General features: G+C 49.6%; 1 protein-coding gene and 6 non-coding genes across 7 annotated transcripts in view; 1 reads left to right on the top strand and 6 right to left on the bottom strand.

Moving 5' to 3' along the window:
* LOC146355829 (uncharacterized) overlaps nucleotides 1–8688 on the top strand; it is a 54911-nt gene extending 46223 nt beyond the window's left edge. The window contains exon 9 of the mRNA XM_084829971.1: nucleotides 5281–8688. Coding sequence (XP_084686097.1) covers nucleotides 5281–6362 — 1082 coding nt within the window. The 3' untranslated portion in view covers nucleotides 6363–8688. The remainder of the gene's footprint in view (nucleotides 1–5280) is intronic.
* A 261-nt stretch (nucleotides 8689–8949) lies between these two features.
* Nucleotides 8950–9031, bottom strand: TRNAS-GCU (transfer RNA serine (anticodon GCU)). Its single transcript has one exon. It is a non-coding gene; the product is annotated as a tRNA-Ser (tRNA).
* A 20-nt stretch (nucleotides 9032–9051) lies between these two features.
* On the bottom strand, nucleotides 9052–9125 carry TRNAN-GUU (transfer RNA asparagine (anticodon GUU)). The gene has a single exon. It is a non-coding gene; the product is annotated as a tRNA-Asn (tRNA).
* A 2471-nt stretch (nucleotides 9126–11596) lies between these two features.
* TRNAE-CUC (transfer RNA glutamic acid (anticodon CUC)) lies at nucleotides 11597–11668 on the bottom strand. The gene has a single exon. It is a non-coding gene; the product is annotated as a tRNA-Glu (tRNA).
* Nucleotides 11669–12432: 764 nt separating this feature from the next.
* Nucleotides 12433–12514, bottom strand: TRNAS-GCU (transfer RNA serine (anticodon GCU)). Its single transcript has one exon. It is a non-coding gene; the product is annotated as a tRNA-Ser (tRNA).
* Nucleotides 12515–12534: 20 nt separating this feature from the next.
* TRNAN-GUU (transfer RNA asparagine (anticodon GUU)) lies at nucleotides 12535–12608 on the bottom strand. The gene has a single exon. It is a non-coding gene; the product is annotated as a tRNA-Asn (tRNA).
* A 769-nt stretch (nucleotides 12609–13377) lies between these two features.
* TRNAN-GUU (transfer RNA asparagine (anticodon GUU)) lies at nucleotides 13378–13451 on the bottom strand. The gene has a single exon. It is a non-coding gene; the product is annotated as a tRNA-Asn (tRNA).
* Between the last annotated feature and the right edge of the window lie 3087 nt (nucleotides 13452–16538).

Genomic DNA, 16538 nt, shown 5'->3' with positions numbered 1-16538 from the left:
TATCCTTTTTTCAGGTGCAGTGACCAGAACTGTACACAGTGTTCCAAGGGTGGTTGCACCATAGATTTGTATAAGGGCAGTATGATCTTGGCAGATTTATACAATACAGAAATACAAGACCACAGTGGAGACCATTCTCACCATAGCAGAGAAGACCGACTACGTGACCTGTGTTGGGCCTGCTCTGTCTGCTGTCCAGGTGGTGCTCACGGTGGATAGGCAACTTGGAGGCCCCTGCTGTGCTGTGCACTCCCTTCTGATGGTACAAGAGAAAAGAAGCTGAAGCCTTTTTCATCCCTGAAACAGTTAAATCCACTGAGTCGAGCTCTGATTCCTAGACAGCTTCGGGCTGTGTGTGTGTGTGTGAGTGGAATGTCAGATGGAGTAGGGGAGCCACTTCCTTAACAGTCCCCATTCTAGCCCTGTGGTTCTGGTGATGGTGCTGCTTTGGATTATTTTCCTCCCCCGGTTTTAAAAGAAAAGGGGGGGGGGGTGTTGCGACTTCCAGGAGATTTCCCAGGTGGAGGGATACTTGCATTGCGAAACCTGCAAGGAGAGGTGAGTTGAAAGAAGGATGTTTTAAAAGGGAGACTTGGCATGTTCCAGGAGGTGGGACAGCTGCAGAGCTGGTTGCAAGAGAAGGGGAAGAAAGACCGAAGCAGGAGAAAAAGAAGCATACACGCCAACTGTCCATATTTCCTAGCATTTATCCCTGGTAAATTATTGTGCCTTCTGGAAAGATTTGGGAGAAGCCTTTTTGATAGCAACAACAACAGGAATTCCCTCCCTAGTGACCTTCGCCATGCCCCCTCTTTGATGAGCTTCCGCCAGGCTTTAAAAACCTGGCTGTTCAGGCGGGAATTTGGGGTGGGTTAGGGTTTTTTGGAGCAGTGTTGTTGTTATGTTGTTTTGTTCAGTTGACTATGTAAATCCGTTGTATTTTGTGTTATTAGTATTGTACGCCGCTTAGAGTGGCCAGGTAGCCAGCCAGATGGGCAGCTAATAAACCTAATAGATATATAGACAGACAGACAGACAGACAGATAAGGGATGGCAGAGAATTCTTGCAAAAAGAAAAGGGAGGCACGCAAATGGCATAGCGGACGCCATTTGTGTCCTTCCCTTTGGCCGTGATAGGCTACGTAAATCTTTACGTAGCCTATCACGGCCAAAGGGAGGCACACCAATGGCGTCCGCTACGCCATTTGCGTGCCTCCCTTTGGCCGTGATAGGCTACGTAAAGATTTACGTAGCCTATCACGGCCAAAGGGAAGGACGCAAATGGCATCTGCTACGCCATTTGCGTGCCTCCCTTTTTGCCGTGATAGGCTCCGTAAATCCTTATGTAGCCTATCACGGCAAAGCAGGGACACAAATGGCGTCCCCTACGAGGGATGCCATTTGCGGCCGCAGTCCGGCCGCGGCCAGAAGTTAGGCTGTGGTGGGCAGCCCTGGCTGCGGACTCACCATGGACTCTGCGGACTCACCATGGAGCGGAGCTGGCTGGGGAGGATACCGGGGGGGAGGAACGGATCGCCTCCCCCCCATCGAGGATTCTGGGGGGAGGAACGGATCGCCCCCCCCCGGTGGACCCCCTGCAGATGCAGGTAAGTGGGGTTTTGTACACCTCTAAGATAGATAGAACAGTTTCCAGAGGGGTATCCGTGTTAGTCTGTTGCAGCGAAAACAAAGAGTCTCGTAGCACCCTAAAGCCTAAAATTTTTCTTCTGGCATAAGGTTTTGTGGATACTGCCCAGTTCATCAGATGGAAGGGGGCAGTGTATCTGATCTGATGAAGATCCGTATCTTCAGACTTTGATCTGTGCATCTGCTGAAGTGGACGGGGTCCATGAAAGTTTATGCTAGAATAAATTTGTTAGTCTTTAAGGTGTCACAAGACTCTTTGTTGTTTTAACAACATCAACAATTTCTACCCTATTTTTCTACCAGTTTTTTCAAGGCAGCTGACAATAGAAGTTAAAAACATCACCATATAATATAATCAACATCATCTATACCCATAGCGAACTCATTCTCTGAGTGTGGATCATTCTGTAGCCAGAGCAACAGAAGGAGGGATTAGCAGGTTTTCAGAAGTACAAAAAGTCTATGCGGGGGGCGGGGGACCACCCTTAAAACAGCCCACTGGAAATAAAAAGGAAACAGAATGGGAGAGGAAATGGAATAGAGTGGATGGAGGTGAAATGGAATGGTGTGAGCAGAAGTACTCCATACTGCAAGGTTTTGTTGCAGATCTTACTTGTATGCAGCATAAAAGTAAAACCTCCCTCTAAAAATAATAAGAAACAATTAGAGCTGAGCAAAACAACAACTTAAAAACATTCACCCAGCTTCTCTCCCCTCACCCCCATATTAAGAACAGGTCCAGAAAAACCTGGCCAAATGTTTTAGTAATATGTGCATACGGCATTAGCTTCCCTTCTATCTTCCCGCACCATGACTGCCTATAGAGATAATTCATGTCTCCAAATGTGTTGAAGTCACAGCAATTCTAGCATTGGTGCAGCCAGATCCACTGTGAGATGAAACATTCTGTTACATCTTCATAAATATTTACCAAAGACTAAACTGCCCCCCCACACACACACACACTTGATGGTCAAAAAGCTGGGTGTCCATTTAAAAATATATATTTTTCTAAAAAGGAAACTGCTATGGTCAGTTGACTAATATACTTGACTGGGAAGCTAGTTCAGAACAGGTTATATTGTAGATGAATACACGGTACAGGAAGCAGCAAAGTACCTTCAGATAATGTGTGATTTAAGGACTCAGTTTGTGATTCTTGGTTACAAGTTCACAAGAGAGTTCTTATTTTCAAATGAGAAATGCATACCTTCCGATGGTTCACAGATCAAAACAGCAAGGTCCACTTTCATTTCTCATGCTAGGGACTGAAGTTGGGCCCTTCTGCATGCAAAGTATGTGCTCTTTCACCAGGATGCAGCCCCTCCCTTAAGCAGGGAGGGTGGCTTTTATGTTCTGACTTAAAGAATGGCCACTTCTCCATTCTTTCTCACTTGTATGTATGTTCCTTTTTCCTACTGGAGAATATCCATCACACTAATTGTGAACATTGCCGTGTTCCTGCTATTTGACTAGAGAACCTCTTACTCTGCCCCCTACAGAGAGATCCGTTATAAGAGAAGCCTCTTCTTCTAAAGACTGGATGGTCCAGTCATATATTAACTAAGATACGGTGGATCTGAGAACAAAAATGGAAGAAGAACATGTCTGAAGAGGAGAGGGTAGCAGCTGCAGCCACAACCCCAACTCTGGAAGTGAAGAAGCAGAACCCACCAAGGTCCAAAGCATGGAAGGCAATAGAAGAAGCAAGAGGACTAAGCCCTCTGGTAATACAGTGCTTACAATCCTAATATCTATGAGTGCTCATTCTTTGCGCGCCGATCTTTACGTAGCCAAATGGCACTGGCCATGCACAAGAAAGAGGTATCAGTAGGCTTTGGGGAACTCCAAACGTTTGCAGTAGAGCTGTGCACAAATGGCCTCTCAAAATTCTCCAGCCTATTTGGGGAGAATTTCATCGAATTTCTCCTAAGGGAGGAAAAATTCTCCAATAGTTTCTCAGAGATAGGGCTCACCATTGGCAGGGATTGTAGCACAGGTTCTTTCTTCTTTCCTCAGGGTTTCTGGATTATTGCACTGCTTTGTAGGTGGCAACAACATCAACTGTGTTGAGGCTTCCACTTTTCTGAGGCAGAATTTTGAATTTCTTTTGGTGGTATTTTTGAGCTTACCTCATCACTGCGAGGTGGCCAAGGGTGCTGTGTGTGTTTTCTCTCTCTATTACACATCTTTCCATTGCTCTGAAGCCTCCCAGGCCACCTGCACTTCCTGAACTGAAAAGGCCCCACGGGAGGAACTGCCTCATGACATCTTCCTCACGATGGCTTTATCTGAAGTGTGGGAAGCCGAGAAGGCTACCGGCTGCCACAGAGATTACTGTACAATGACAGACAGGACACTCATGCACACTCCTCAGCCACCTCACAAGTAAGGTAAGCACAAGAACCCCAAACCCAACCCATGAGAATTTCTCAAAAATTTCTCCTCCTTTGAATTTCTTTTCGAAAGCAATTTCTTTTCTATCAGATTGAATGAGAACAGTCGAAAAAATGTGGGAGACATTTTTGGCGCAGCACGAGTTTGCAGAACTACAAATGATCTTGGAGGGTGGTGGGGAAATGTGGCCAGAGAATGTTGAGTGTCTGTTAGATGGGGGCGGGGGGGGGATGGAGAACAGAGGAGGAATAGAATGGAGTATTTTGGAAGAGTGTATGGCTGGCAGGTTGGAAGTGTGAAAGAGGTGGCTGGCTGTGAATTCCTCTGACTTCTGGAACGGCCAGTACTCCTGCATAGCCAAGCAGGAGCCTGACGAAGACGACAGCCCAGTGGGTACGGATTTGTTGTATCAAAATTCTTCGACGCTGTTATGTCCCTGAGGGCGCAATCCTATCCAGATAGGCGGTTGCCTCCAAACTTGGAGGTGACCACCTATCCACAGCAGGGCAGGAGAAGCACAGAGGGGATCGTTCCCTCCGCTCTTCTCCTGCCCTGCTTTTTCTGCTAGACAGCTGATTGCGGCTGTCTAGCCACAGGAGGACGGAGTGGGGAAGGAGGCCGCTGTACGACACATAGAATGTGTCGTAAAGGCAATTCCGTCCTCCCAGCCCCGGCACGCCCCCAGCCACACCCCTTTTCGGCCCCTCCGCACTCCTCTTGAGAGCGTGGAGGACAGGGCTGTTCCGCACTGCGTCTGAGGCAGCGCGGAAGTGGGGGGAGGTGAGTTCTCCAGGAACCGACCTTGGAGCACAGGCTCCGAGGTCGGTTCTCGAATAACACGATATCCTATGGCTGTCTAGCGGTCATAGGATTGCTCCCTGAGATGGCTTTGCCCCCTCAGGATACTTCTCTGTTTAGTACAAAATATGTAGGGACCAATTCCATGTTTAAAATCCCCTGGAAGGCAGATGCTGTCCCCTCCCTTCTCCTGCGGAAACAGTCCAGAAGACCCTTGAACCATTCTAGAACTTCATTCTCTTGTTTGACTGCATCCGAAAATACCCACTCTTAAATATATACATAAATAAGCAAATAAATAATGGAGGCTTGCCTGGTTTTCAAACTGTAAGCCACTCCGAAAGGCTTTGGATTGATGAATAGGTTAATAAGTATTCGTGTAATAAGTGTCCAGAGCATGATGTGACTCATACTATGATTCTCTATTTTGTCCTGCAGGTGATGGGCAGGTAATGGAGAAGAAGAGGAAGGACCTTCTAAAGGAAGCTACTGAGCAAGAGGAACCAAATGACCCATCACTGGGAAGAAGTAGCACTCTCCAGTATTACAAGGAGGAAAGAACAAGGCAAGGGAATCAGCAGGCATCAGAGAGTGAGAGGAAAAATGACCCAGGGAAGAGTATGAATGAAACTGCTGCCTGTTCTGGTGATAATTTGAATACAGAAGAAGCCAGAGACGTAGACCTGTGTTCTGATGTCAAAGGAAGCTTCAAACAGAGCTCAAACCATCAACGACAAATGATGTGTACGGGAGAGTATAAGTGTTCAGAGTGTGGGAAAACCTTCAGCCGAAGCACCAACCTTCTGGTACATCAAAGAACCCACACGGGAGAGAAACCGTACGAGTGCTCCATCTGTGGGAGACCCTTCACCCACAGCTCAAACCTTAGGGCACATGAGAAAATCCACACAGGAGACAAGCCGTATGCATGCACAGACTGTGGGCAGACCTTCTATCACAGCTCAAGCCTTTCAGCGCATGAGCGAATTCACACAGGAGAGAATGTACATCAATGCCCACACTGTGAGAAAGTCTTCACGCGTAGCTCGGTCTTTAGGAAACACATGAGGATCCACACAGGAGAGAAACCTTTCAAGTGCCCTGACTGTGGGAAAAGTTTCTCTCAGAGGTGCAACCTTAGCCTCCACGAGAAGACCCACACGGGAGAGAGACCCTTTCAGTGTTCTGACTGCGAGAGAAACTTCAGTCGGCAATGTGACCTCATTGCACATGAGAGAATCCACACGGAGGAAGACCCATATAAGTGCTCACATTGTGGGAAAAGCTTCTCTCAGAAGTCCAACATGGTGATCCATGAGAAGATCCACACCGACGAAAATCCATATCCGTGCTCGCACTGCGGGAAACGCTTCCGTCAGAAGGGAAACCTCCTGACACACGTGCGAATCCACACGGGAGAGAAGCCGTACCAGTGTACGGACTGTGGGAGGAGATTCAGTCAGAAGGGCACCCTGATATCACACGGAAGAACCCACTCGAGGGAGAAAAGGACCATCTAAAAGTTCAAGCTGGTGGGCAGCAGGGGAAGTGGGAAAAGCTACACCTGTGCTTTCCTGATTTGCTTCAACCTGAGAATAGTTTTCTTCCTGCATTGTGGAGAATGCCAGTGGCTCCTCGGAGGCTTATCAAGCATCCCTCGATGAGGAGATCAAGTAGTGGCAGACATGCTTCCCTGAATCAATCTTCCTTGATCTTCCCCCTCAACCTGCACCCACAGGAAAGTGTTTGGGGTGCCCTAGGGTGCATTTCTTGTTCACACGTGGGCAACAGTGAGACCCAAGAGGCCAGCTCAGTGTTTTGCATGAGCTGAGAGCATGCCCTAGATCACATGCCCCAGAATCCTTTGCAGTGTGCAGCGGCAAAGAATTGTTGGCCCAGTTCCCACGTCACAACCACCCAGGGTTGTTGTGAAGGAAGTAGGAGTGAACGAGTGTGCTAGCTCTTGCTGCTCTATTGCTTCTGCTGCAGCTGGGTGGAGCCAAACAACGCCACGTCCCTGGGTTGTTGTCCATGACATCCAAACCCAGAATTTTGGGTTGTTCAGGGAGAGACAACCCAGAGTTAGAACACAAGAACAAACCATGGATTCTAACTCTGGATTATTTCTCCACTGTTGTTCACTCCCGCTTGTTTATGACTTACTCAGGGTTTAAACAAAAACTGGGTAGCCACGATGCACAAATTGGGTCTCTTGGAAGGGACCTCAAAGGTCATTTAGTCCAACCCGCTGCCGATGTAGGAAATCAGCTGCTGTAGCACCCTTGATAGGTTTGTAAGCAGAGGCTGAATGGCCACCTAACAAAATAGAAAACCTAAGAAAGGAGAATCCACCACCTTCCAAAATAGTTTCGAAGAGATATACTGCCAGGAAGATCTTCCTAAGGTTTATTCAAAATCCCTTTTCTTGCAAATGGAGCGTGCTGGTTCAGGTCCTACCCCCTGGAGCAACAGAAAACGAATTTGCTGCGCCATCTATGTAACAGCCCTTCAGATATTTGAAGTTGGCTCCCATATAACCTCTTAATTGTCTCTTCTCTGGGCTAAACACATCCATGTTCTTCAGTCTTTCCTCACAGGACTTGTTCTCCAGGCCGCTCCTTTGTTGACCTCCTCTGTACACGTTTCCAGTTTGTCACCTTCAGACAGCCTTTCAATTATTTGAAAAAGTTGATTTGGGAAGTGTGAAACCACTTTGCTTATGCAAAACCATTACATTTAAGCTCATATCTTAACTGTTCTGTGGAATTGCGCAGAAATAGAGACCTGGTTTACCTGATAGCCACAGCCCACCCTGGCTTAGCAGCCAGGGCGGGTCATGGTGCCCACAGGGGCCAGGTTGACGACCCAAGCCCTCGCTGCTGCAGCTTCTCATTATGTGTGAACCAGTGAGGGTGGGTGGTTGACAAGACACCCCAAACCCATGGGCTGTTCTAGGGGTGTGGGCAGCTTCTAACCACCCCAACAACCCACTCTCGCTGGGTTTCAAGTAACAAGAAGCTATTGTGTGTCCCTGCTGTGCCCTGAATATTAGAAATGGCGGTCGCCACCATGATGAGAAGCCCTGCAGGGGAATTCACCTGTGGTCGTCTCTCCATTACGTGTGAACAGGGCCACTGGGACCTTACAAATCCTGTCTGCGTGACAAAGGTCAGCTTGAGGCCACGCAGCATCAACAGTTGGAAAGCTCTACCAGAAAAAGTGTTTTGAAATCCCTTGAATGGGCCCAGGGCGTTCCTGAGCAGGCGTGAATTACCTTCCTTCTGGTTAGCCAGATGCACTGACTGATTGCACCACAGAGGCATGGGCAGTGCTGCCCCTCCACTTCCTTTGGTCTGAGGTTGCATGCCGAGGTTGGCTAGGTGACACATGCTCTGACACGCCATACCGATCAGCAGAGTGGTGCAGCAGAAGCGTGCTGGGCCCATAACCCAGAGGTCGATGGATCGAAGCCATCCTCTGCTAGGTGGCTGCTGCCTCCTCCTTTTGCCTGTGGCGCCCCACAAAGGAAAAGCGGGCCCTTCCCACTGCTGGCCAGTATGCCTTGTGCTACAAATGAATAAACATGTAGCCCCTTCCTTGTCTCTGAAAACAGTATGGTGTAGTGGTTAGAGTGTTGGGAGTCGGGAGATCCAGGTTCTAGTCCCCACTTGGCCATGAAGCTCCCTGGATGACTTTGGGCCAGCCACTGAGTCTCTGCCTAACCCACCTCACAGGGTTGTTGTGAGGATAAAATGGAGAGGAAGACCATGTAAGCTGCCTTGGGTTCCTTGCAAGAGGAAAAAAGGTGGGATATCAATAAATAAACAGGCCCAGAACCAGTTATCTGCTCTGCATTGAATGGCTCTCATAGCAGAGTTTCCTTTAGCAGCCACTGTGAAGTACCTGGACTCATGAGGGATCTGTAGAGCTTCTTGCTGTCTTTTATAAAGCCCTCGTCACCTGCAGCAGTGGTGTAGGGGCATCATGCGAGGTTCCCAATCTTGCGACCTGGGTGGCGCATGCCTTCCTCTCTTCTTTTGCATTCCCTGTGCTAAAGATAGCCAAACATTTTTTCCCTCGGAGCCTCCAGCCAGTGGGGAAAAGGCTCGACGAGGGTGGGATTCGAACCCACGTGTGCAGAGCACAACGGATTAGCAGTCCGTCGCCTTCACCACTCGGCCACCTCGTCAAGGGTGGGGCTCCCACAGCCGTCCCTGGGTGGGCTCGAACCACCATCCTTCTGGTTAACAGCCAGACGCGCTGACCCATTGAGCCACAGAGACCTGGTCCATGCTGCTGCTCAGCCTCCCTTGGCCTGTGGTTTCATGACTGGGGACTTGGATGATCAAAGGGCCGACAACCCTTGCCAGCCCACTTTCCCTGATCCAGTACAGTGGCACAGCTGGAGCATGCTGGGACCATTACCAGAGGTCAATGGACCAGAACCAAACCTGGCTAGGTGGCTGCAGCCTTTTGCTTTAGAGATGACACAAAAGAAAGGGGGTCCCTTCCTACCACTGACTGGCATGATTTTTCCTATAAATCACTGTAATGTGTGTCTCTGACATACCACAAAATGAAGCTGGACCCTTCCCCCTGCTGCCCAAGATGCACTTTGCCAATATTTTGTAATTGTACGTCCTCTTGCTCTATTTCAGCAACAATTCCCTACGGCGAAGGAAGCTTCATCTTGGCAAAAGGAGCATGGCGTGCAAAATCACTGAAGCCCAGGAATGAGGTCTTCAGTCTAATGCTCTTCCAGCTGAGCTAAATTGGGCGCCCAGGGGGACACAAATCATGTTTTCCCAAAAGAAGCTTCAACGGGGAGCAAAGGGAATGCTAGTTCCCTACAACATAAGAGAAGAGCAATGTTTCTGCCTGGTTTTGAACTGGGGACCTTTTGTGCGTGAGGCGAATGTGATAACCACTATACTACAGAAACCATATCTCAGCCAGAGCCATTTTTCCTGCCCTGCAAATGAGAGCAATCCATCCAGTGCATCGGCACACCTCCATGCCCCTTGGAAACATGTTTGTGTGTGAAACTGTAGAAAATCCACAGACCTGTGCCCACCCGTTTATGGTGGAATTGTTGCGCAGACCAGGGTTTCCCATGCCTTTTTGTTGTTGTTGTTGTTGTTGTTGTTCAGTCGTTCAGTCGTGTCCGACTCTTCGTGACCCCATGGACCATAGCACGCCAGGCCTTCCTGTCCTGCGCTCTCTCCCGGAGCGTGCTCAAGTTCATATTCATTGCATCGGTGATGCTATCTAGCCATCTCATCCTCTGCCGTCCCCTTCTCCTTTGGCCTTCAGTCTTTCCCAGCATCAGGGTCTTTTCCAGGGAGTTTTCTCTTCGCATTAGGTGGCCAAAATATTGGAGCTTCAGCTTCAGTATCTGTCCTTCCAATGAGCAGTCAGGGTTGATTTCCTTTAGGATGGACTGATTTGACCTCCTTGCAGTCCAGGGGCCTCGTAAGAGTCTTCTCCAGCACCATCCCATGCCTTTTAGAGTCTTGAAAATCTGGACTGGCACCCACCAGTTTACATATTCACAAAGATGTTTGTGTATGGATACCTGTTCGTGTGTGAGAAACATGATCATCACCACCCCTCCATTCCACTCGCTCCACAGCCTTGGATGTGACTGCAAGTGATATGAAGGGAAACTCCACCCTTAAAGGTGGCCTAAAAATAATTTGAGAGAGAGAGAGAGAGGGAAAGAGATAATTTTTTAAAAAAAAAGAAGGGTGGGAGAAGTACAGCCCTGCTCTCCCTGGTCACTGGGTCTCAAACACGCTTCCTGTCCTACTCAGAGCAATGTCTCCAGACCAGAGGTGCACAACCTACAGCATGCAGCCTGCGTGCGGGTCCTGGCTGCTCCTGGTGCAGCTCCCAGAGCCATCGGGACTTGGCCCACTTTCCCCCACAGACCAGCTGATCCGGAGTATGCGTGTCTCTATTGTTCTGCCACTGCTAACAGCTATCTTGCTGGGGGTTGGGAGAGGGTTTCACCTGTTTTGTTCCTCAGCGATCCTGCCTGCCACACCATTGGGGGATGAGAGCTGCGAGCGCCTCTCTCAACCTCCAGCAGCCCTAGCAACCAGATGACTGTTTTTCTGCTGCTAATAGCTGGAGAAACAGCACTCTTGCTGGAGATTGCTGAGGGCTGAGAGAGGTAAAATCCTCTCCCAAACCCAGCAACCCCTAGATCTTTGTGGGAAGGAAGGGGAGGGTGTGCTGCGATGGGTGTGCGTAAATATGTGTGTGCGTATGAGTTTGTACATGGGAGGAAGAGTGTGTGTGTCTTTGTGTGTGCACCCCCCATCCAAAGCAGATGTGGCCCTCAAGGATGAAAAGGTTGTGCATCCCTGCACCACACCAACAAGCCTTCCAGGCAAAGCTTCCCCTTTATCTCACCTGAAGAAACGCAGGTGTGCACAGCCCAGGTGATGTGGGACTCAACTATGTGTCTTGTCACTCCCAAAGAAAACTCTTTTCTTCTCTGGGAAGGCGCAGGTGTGCTCAGCCCAGATCTCCCTACATTCCCATTGCAAAAACAGACAGTACTGCAATCTGAACCTGCCTTACTCTGAGGCTCGAATGCAGGACCTTCAGAGTACGAGACTGATCTGCTGCCTGCTGCGTTAAGAAGGCTGCAGGGAAAACAGCCTGGGTGCCTTTTGTGAGCAAATCCAACCCCAGCACACCTTGGGAAGAGCTCGACCTCCCAGATGGCAGGGAGGAAACAAAAGCCTTCCCTGGCTGGGAATCGAACCCGGGCCGCGGAGGTGAGAGCGCCGAATCCTGACCACTAGACCACCAGGGAGAACGGTGAGACAAAAGCCTTTACAGCCAAGTTTCTCAGCCAGTGGTTCAACGCCACCCATTCAACAGAACCCTCAGCCAGAATGCTACTGCTACCATCTGGCCAAATTCAGACCCTGACAGATTCAGACCCCGGCTGTATTAGTGAAAGTGCCACCAGGGACAGGTGAGGCTGTCCCCACTGTTCCTTCGCTCCATGGGCCGGCCCCGTATGTGTGGGATTCCTATTTAAAGGTACAGTGCTGTGCTCTCCTCCTGCAACAAGGCTAGAATTGGCTGCCTTCTGCTCTGCAACTCTCACCCAGCGAGGCGCCACGCAAGAGCCTTTCCTTCTGCAGGCCAAAGTCTTCTCTCCTACGCATCGCTCCATCCCCCGGGAACTGTCTTCCATCTGTCTCATCCTTGCAGGAAGAGACCCACTTTTGAAAGGACCTTCGCTGGCAAAACACCTAGAACCAGTTATCTGCTCTACGCTACTTGGCTCCTGGCTAGGCAGCCCCGTGGCAGATGTTTCGTGGCTGGCCAAATCCTCAGCCACTGCAAAGTATCCAAACTCCTGAGGGAATCTGGAGCGCCTCTTGCCATCTTCTGCGAGGCCCTCGTCAGCTGCACCCGTGGTGTAGGGGCATCATGCGAGGTTCCCAATCTTGCGACCTGGGTTCGAGTCCTGGCTGGTGCATGCCTTCCTCTCTCCTTTTGCATTCCCAGTGCTAAAGACAGCCAAATGATTTTGCCCCAGGTCCTCCTGCCAGGGAGTAAAAGGCTCGACGAGGGTGGGATTCGAACCCACGCGTGCAGAGCACAACGGATTAGCAGTCCATCACCTTCACCACTCGGCCACCTCGTCGAGGGCGGGGCTCCCACAGCCGTCCCTGGGTGGGCTCGAACCACCATCCTTCTGGTTAACAGCCAGACGCGCTGACCCATTGCGCCACAGAGACCTGGACAGTGCTTCCTTTCAGACTCTCTTGGTCTGATTTTTCATGGCTGGGCAGCACTAGATGACAAAATCTGACATGGCCCTCCAGCTCACTCTTCCCCATCCAGCAGAGTGGCGCAGAGGGAGCGTGCTGGGCCCATAACCCAGAGGTTGATGGATCGAAACCATCCTCTGCTAGGTTGCTGCTGCCCCTTCCTTTTGCTTCTGACACCACACTGCACAAAAAGGCTCCCTTCCAGCTGCTGGCCGGTATGCTCTGTGCTGAAGACATCTGAACATTCATTCCATCCCCCAGCCCCCATCTCTGGCAACAGACTCAGAAGCACTTATCTGTTTTGCAATGAATGACTCCTGGCAAGGCAGCCCCATGGCAGAGTTCCCTTTGGCAAAACAAATCCCCAGCCGGTATAAAGTAGACAAACTCTTGAGAGACCCTAGACAGCCTCCTACAATCTTTTGCTTCTCTGCAAGGTGCTGCCAGAGAGGAAAAGGCCCTCGTCAATTGCGCCAGTGATGTAGGGGCATCATGTGAGCTTCCCAATCTTGTGACCCGGGTTCGAGTCCCAGCTGGCGCATGCCTTCCTCTGCCTTTTGTGTTCCCAGAGGTAAAGATAGCAAAGATGGCCAAACATTTTTCCCCAGGGCCTCCAGCCATTGGGGAAAAGGTTTGACAAGGGTGGGATTCAAACCCACGTGTGCAGAGCATAGTAGATTAGCAGTCCATCGCCTTCACCACTTGGCCACCTCATCAAAGGCGGGGCATCCATAGCCGTCCCTGGGTGGGCTCGAACCACCATCCTTCTGGTTAACAGCCAGACGCGCTGACCCATTGCGCCACAGAGACCTGGGCAGTGCTGCCTCTCAGCCTCCCTTGGCCTGAATCTTTCTGGCTGGGGGGGAACTAGATAACAAAATCCAGCAAGGCACACCAAATGGCTTTTCCCCATCCAGCAGAGTGGCGCAGGAGAAGCATGCTGGGCCCATAACCCAGAGGTCAATGGATTGAAACCATCCTCTGCTAAGTGGCTGCTGCTTTTTCCTTTTGCCTCTGACACCCCACAAAGAAAAAGAGGGCCCTTCCTGCTGCTGTTCTTTTGCCAGAGCTTCCCATGCCAAGAGTTCCACACTGCAAGGTGGGCATTCTTTTGGGAAGTACCTGTCAAAGAAAGCCAACTTGGCAAAAGATGCACAATACGCAAGTGTTACCAAAGCCCAGGTTCAAACTGGAAGCCAAAATAAAAAGATGTGCACCAGCTGAGAGTTGAACCCTGGGTACACACTGGGGAAGCTCTAGGCCAGGAGTGGGCAACTTTGGGAGGTCCGGTGGGCATTTCCCCTCCTGGACCCTTCTGTGGGCATCACCCTCCCTGTGGGTGTTGAAAATGTAATGAAACATAACCGCGTACCCTACTCATCCATAGCAAAAATACACACAACCTTCACCCCAAGGTCACTCCCCAGCTACATTCACTGGTTCCCCTCCCATGGCTGGCTTTCCTCTGTCTCTCTATGGGCTTTTCTATATAAGGCATTTACTGTGCACTTGTCATTCCCTATTCATGACCCTCCAGTTTTGCTTCTGTGTCTAACCAGCACTTTCTGAGAGGTTTTTTAGAGCAGTGAAAATGCAGCATTTAATTGCGAAAGCGAATGAAAGCATGATTTCCTCTTGTGTATTTGTGCTACTCCGCTGTACCACACTGCCACCTAGAGGTTATGTAGCATAATAGCAGGAAAAGAAACTCTCCTCTTGCAGTGCTCGGATCTCAATTCTGCCATGAAACCAAAAATGGATACAGTGGATTAACAGCCGTTTAATAGCCTTGTGTAGAAAAGCTCTTGGTCAGCTTCTCTAGGTTGCTCCCTACTGCCTTTCCCAGTCACCCAAACTTAGCCTGAGTTGCATTTTCCCACCTTTTTTCTTTCCCTTTGGGCTGGCTGGAAGCTGATATCTGTCCTCCCCTCTTCCTTTCCTCTGAAGAATGATCTAGGCCCAGAGGCATTCAGGGAAAGGGAGAGGAGGAGGGCGTGGTAGGTGGAGGGTGGAGTTGTCCCGTTTTGCAGTCACTTGAGGTAAAAAAAAAAATTACTTCAGAAAAAAAAAATTAACCTCAGGTGAGGTAATTAAAAAAAAATATCTCTCTCTCATACACACCAAAACAGGGGAGAAAACTTATGGTTGTTTTTTTTTTAAATCCATAGACACAACTTTGCAAACCCCAGAAATAAAACAGTGTTTTGGCCCAGTTTCAAACCAGGGTCCATTTGTGTCTGAGGTAAACATGACAGGCAGCCACGTCACTACAGCAATTGCTAGGAGCAGGGTTGTCCCTTTTCTCCTCTTAAATGTCCCTTCACACTACCTGCAGTTGGATACAAGGCCTGTGGAGAGAAGGAATGGAGAGATGGTGATTATCATGTTTCCCGCAAACAAATTTCCAAGGGGTCTGCCGTGTGGATGGAGTGCTCTCGGTCACAAGGCTAGACCAATGGCTCTGATCAAGGTGCAGTTTCTGTAGTATAGTGGTTATTGCAGTCATGCTCCTAGGTCAACATGCTTGACATGAACCCAGTTTTCTCAAAGACCTGGGTGAGGAAGAGAACGAGAAAAACAGAAGAATGGTGACTGGAAATGGAGAGGAGAGAGAGAGAATTCCCCAAGCCAAATGGCTGCTTTCAGAGAGGTAGCACTTCAAAGGAATTTAGGAGACTGTGGAGGGTTTGTAAGGATTGCACATACTTAAATTAACTTTATGATGTGAGCTGACTGAGGGCATTTTCTTGCTTTTTAAAAACCTATTTAAAAGCCCTAGCTCCTTTTGGATCATGATATCACATAGTCATAACCCTCCTTTTGATATAATCTGAGGCCTGCAGCTATTTAGGAAAACCTAAAGTGGAGGGGGAGAAAGAAGTTTGTGGAGACTGACTCAATCCTTTGCTATAAGCTACTGAACTTCCGCAGAAGCCAAAGGTTCCAGTTTGGGGCAGTAATATCAGATGGTATGTGAAATACCGCTATTTCACATGGAGTTCTTCCTGCCCTTCCCTCTCCTTTATCAAAATTTCACTGCAAGCAAGCTCCCAGCAGTCAGCATATAAGAGCAGAAAAGTAGGGGGAGAAAGAAAAAACAATGAGCAGACTGTGAAAGGAAAGGTGGCAGTCTCCCCCCTAGTTTAAAAGGCTGGAGCATTCATGCTACACTCCCCATTGGTCTGCTAAGGGAGCAAGTCCTAAGGTTTCCTAGCAACTGCAAGGCTACTGAGAGCAGATGTAAAAAGTAAAAAGCAGGCTTGTATTAAGGGAGATGATCGCATTTGGGACAGCTCTAAAAATTCAGGGCAGAACTCAGAAGATCCAGAGCCCATGCCCAGGTGGGTCTCTCCAACAACGCCTATGGCAGGGAGGAAGCAAAAGCCTTCCCTCCCTGGGAATTGAACCAGGGCTGTGGTGGTGAGAGCACCGAATCCTGACCACTAGACTACCTGGGGAAAGGCGAGGCAGAAGCCTCTACAGCCCAGCTTCTCAGCAAATCATTCAACACCATCCATTCAAGAGAAGCCTCAGCCGGAATGCCGCTGCTCCCGCCTGGCAAAAAGGACCCCCTGGTGGAAGCACGCCCAGGCTGCGGAAGCAAAGGTGCCATCCTGGCCCTTAGACCAAGAGTGACAAGTGGGGCTTGTCCCCAGCTCCTCTGTTCCTTCACTCAATGTGATCTGAGACACTGGATGTCTGATTTGTGTAGCCCCGATGCCTCTGGGCTGCAGCACGGCCCTACAGCCGCCTGCCCCATTGGACTCCAGTGTCCAGCTATGGAAATGGGCAAGCTGGCATGGAGGAGGTCATGTTTCTGTAGTGTAGTGGCTATCACATTTGCCTAACACGCAAAAGGTCCCCGGATCGAAACGAGGCAGAAACATGGCTTTTTCC

Source organism: Heloderma suspectum, chromosome 2 (assembly GCF_057233095.1).
Source record: "Heloderma suspectum isolate Gila_16-S chromosome 2, 16-S_ref, whole genome shotgun sequence".
In the NCBI taxonomy this organism is placed as follows: Eukaryota; Metazoa; Chordata; class Lepidosauria; order Squamata; family Helodermatidae; genus Heloderma; species Heloderma suspectum.
Note: the sequence above shows the minus strand (reverse complement) of the source record. Positions and strands in the feature narration are given on the sequence as shown.